This window comes from Myotis davidii, unplaced genomic scaffold (genome assembly GCF_000327345.1).
Source record: "Myotis davidii unplaced genomic scaffold, ASM32734v1 scaffold866, whole genome shotgun sequence".
In the NCBI taxonomy this organism is placed as follows: Eukaryota; Metazoa; Chordata; class Mammalia; order Chiroptera; family Vespertilionidae; genus Myotis; species Myotis davidii.
The window spans coordinates 63318-66234 of NW_006297145.1; the positions used below are offsets into that span (position 1 = coordinate 63318).

Below are 2917 nucleotides of genomic sequence, written 5' to 3' on the forward strand. Positions count from 1 at the left end.
ATAGTCCCAGACAACCTCCCCTGCGAAACACCTGGATCACATCTGCAGAGTCCCTTTGCCTTATAAGGTAACATTCCCACGTTCCAGGAATGGGAATACCTTTAGGCGCCATTATTCAGCCTACCACACCCATTTCCCAGATGGGGAACTTGGGCTCAGAACGGTGAGATCACTTGCCCTTGACCACACAGGCTTTGGAGTCTGAAGCCAGGAGATCTGGGGCCTGACGAAGCTCTCCTGCTGCCAGGTAAGGCTTCTTCCTGCAGGGATGTCAGGGTTGGGGCGGGGCTAGGACCTTCCGGGATAGGCTGCTTCAAGGTCTAGCGGAATCCAGGGTTCTGTCTGGTCTCCAGCTGATCTCCTTGGCCTGGGGAGGGGACCAGGGCAGCCAAGAGCAGAATCTGGTGCAGGTCTGTGGAATCAACTGCCCCAAACCCATTCTGGCAGGCGCTGGACACGGGGCTGGGCAAAGCAGACCTTCTCAAACTCTTCTTGCCCCAGAGGAACCCTGGGGATGAAGGAAATGGGCCCGGGGACTGGGAAGCTGACCATCTCTTGCCACCCTCTCCTCTTTCCCCTCCATGTGTTGTTACTTGTAACAGCCACTGCCCTGGGCTCCTAGAATAGCATGTGGCCTGCACAGATAGAAGGCGAGATGTGAGTGGGAATTTACTATCTCTCCCTTCTCCCCCAGGCCTTGATCAAAGACTGACAGCATGAAAGCCCTGTCCCAGGGCCCTGAGGGGGGGCAGCTCTAGGTATAACTTACACTCTGGTGTCCCCTCCCAGGCTTGGCTCCTCCCCTTCCCCTCCTGATCCCCCACTCCTTCACTGCCTCTCCCTTCCTTAATGAATCACTTGCATACAAATCCTCACCGCTGAGTCAGTTTCTGGGACCTGCCTTCAGGTGGGCCACCTCTCTGTCATTTAAAACATCCACACACATTGTGTATGTTGCCCCATGACATACCTGTGCCTTTTAATCTAAGAGTATTATCTGTAAGCAACCTTCCCGTAGGGTGTTCCAAGTCACAGGTGTGGTTTCAAGTGCCCCTGCATTTCCGATGTGGGGGGTTGGGGGGGAGAGGGTGGTGATGTCTGGTGCTCTGATGCCTCCAACTGCCCTCCCCCCATCTCCACGTTGAGCAATCAAGACCCCAGTCACACAGGCAGGCCACGCAGCACACTGGACCCTAACCTTGTTCAGATCTCTTTATTGAAAAATTAAAGTCATAAGCTCTGTATATAAATACACTGACGTCGCTGGTCACCTGCAAGGCCTCTGGGATAGGCAGGGGGTGCGGTGGGGAGCTGGGGTCTTGGGTCCCCAGGGTGTGGAGAGGGAAATAAATAATAAATACCATGGGGAACAAGGAGCTCGGAGGAATGGGGGGTAAATGGGAAGCGGGTGCTTGATGCTTATTTGTGGCACTAAAGGTCCTGCAAGATGCCCCCTGGCTGGGGGCCATGTCCATGAATTCTCATGTGACCTCACTCTCAACCTTCCTAATGCCGTGACCCTTTAATACAGTTCCTCATGTTGTGGTGACCCCCAACCATAAAATTATTTTCGTTGCTACTTCATAACTGTAATTTTGCTGCTGTTATGAATCGTAATGTAAATATCTGATATGCAGGATGTATTTTCAGGGGTCGCGACCCACAGGTTGAGAACCGCTGCTCTAGACAAAGCCAAGGCATCTGGAGATGGGCCAGGTCCTAGGTGGCCAGGGGCACAGTGCCCTTGACTCTACCCAGAGGAGCAGGCCCTGGCAGACCGCAGGTGGACATGCCAAGACACTGTGTCCTTCCCCTTCCTGAAAGCCACACTTGTAGTGAGTGCCTACTGTGCACCGGGCGCGGCACCAGATCCTGACCTGACCTGACCTCCTGTTTGCTTCGCCTCCGCTCCCGGTTCTGGTCCAGTGGGCCCGGAAGGAGTGGGGGTGTCTTCCTGCTACCCTGGCCATGCAGCCCTGGCCCCTCAGGGAGCGTAACAGTGCCAGGAGGGAAGAGGGACCAGGCCAGGGCCTGGGCAGCGGTGGGAGGCGCTCAGGCCTCGGCCCCTAGAGCATCACATTGAACTCGGTGACCAGAAAGTCGATGTAGTCACACTCCTTGGTCTTGAAGGCTTCGGCGATGATGCGCGCGGCTTCCCGGTGCTCCTTGCCCCGCAGCGTCAGCCCATTCACCTCCAGGATCACGTGGCCCACCTTCAGCTGCCCACAGTTGTGGGCCGAGCCGCCTCGCTGTAGGTGAGACACAGGTCGGAGGCACGTAGGGGACTAGGCCACCTGAGGACTAGGCTGGCATGGCTTTGGCCACCCACAGGGTCAGACCTGACACTGCCAACCTGGGAGCTACTATCTGGGTGTCCACAGTCCTGATTAGGAAACTGAGGCTTAGGGAGAGCAAAGGTCGTATGAGCCTGGTCTGCCCTTCAGTGCTGGGTCATCTGTGGGGGTGGCACAACCCTGGATGCTGAGAGGAAACTCCCAGGGGTAGGGGGCGATAGTCAGCGGGCCCCTGGGGAAGTACCTGAATAGTGACGATCCTGGGCAGCGGCTGGCGGGTGTTGGCGCCACCCTCGATGGCGATGCCCAGGGTGGCCGCACTTTTCTTCACTCGGACCAGGGTGGATGTGGGCTCCAAGAGTCCAGGCTGTGGGTATGAAGGAGACCAGTGACGAAGGCCCTCTCAGTGTATAGGCCTGGGCATGACAGCTTTAGGTCAGCAGGGCTCAGACGCCAGCCTGTGTTGGGAGCCTCCAATATGCCAGGCAGCAAGCTAAGCACTTGGTGTTCTCAGCTCCTAATTGCTACAAAAATTCCTGAGGCTCAGGAAGTTAAGGGACGGCCAAGGCTGCCTGGTGGTGGCACCAGGACTCAATCCAGGTCTACCCCGCCCCCCCCTCACC

General features: G+C 56.8%; 1 protein-coding gene across 1 annotated transcript in view; it reads right to left on the minus strand.

The window, feature by feature from the left end:
* Positions 1-1598: 1598 nt before the first annotated feature.
* The window catches only part of DFNB31 (deafness, autosomal recessive 31), a gene marked incomplete at its 5' end in the record, with an annotated part of 60456 nt that continues 59137 nt past the window's right edge, over positions 1599-2917 (minus strand). The window contains 2 exon segments of the mRNA XM_006772888.2: positions 1599-2249; positions 2539-2661. Coding sequence (XP_006772951.1) covers positions 2067-2249; positions 2539-2661 — 306 coding nt within the window.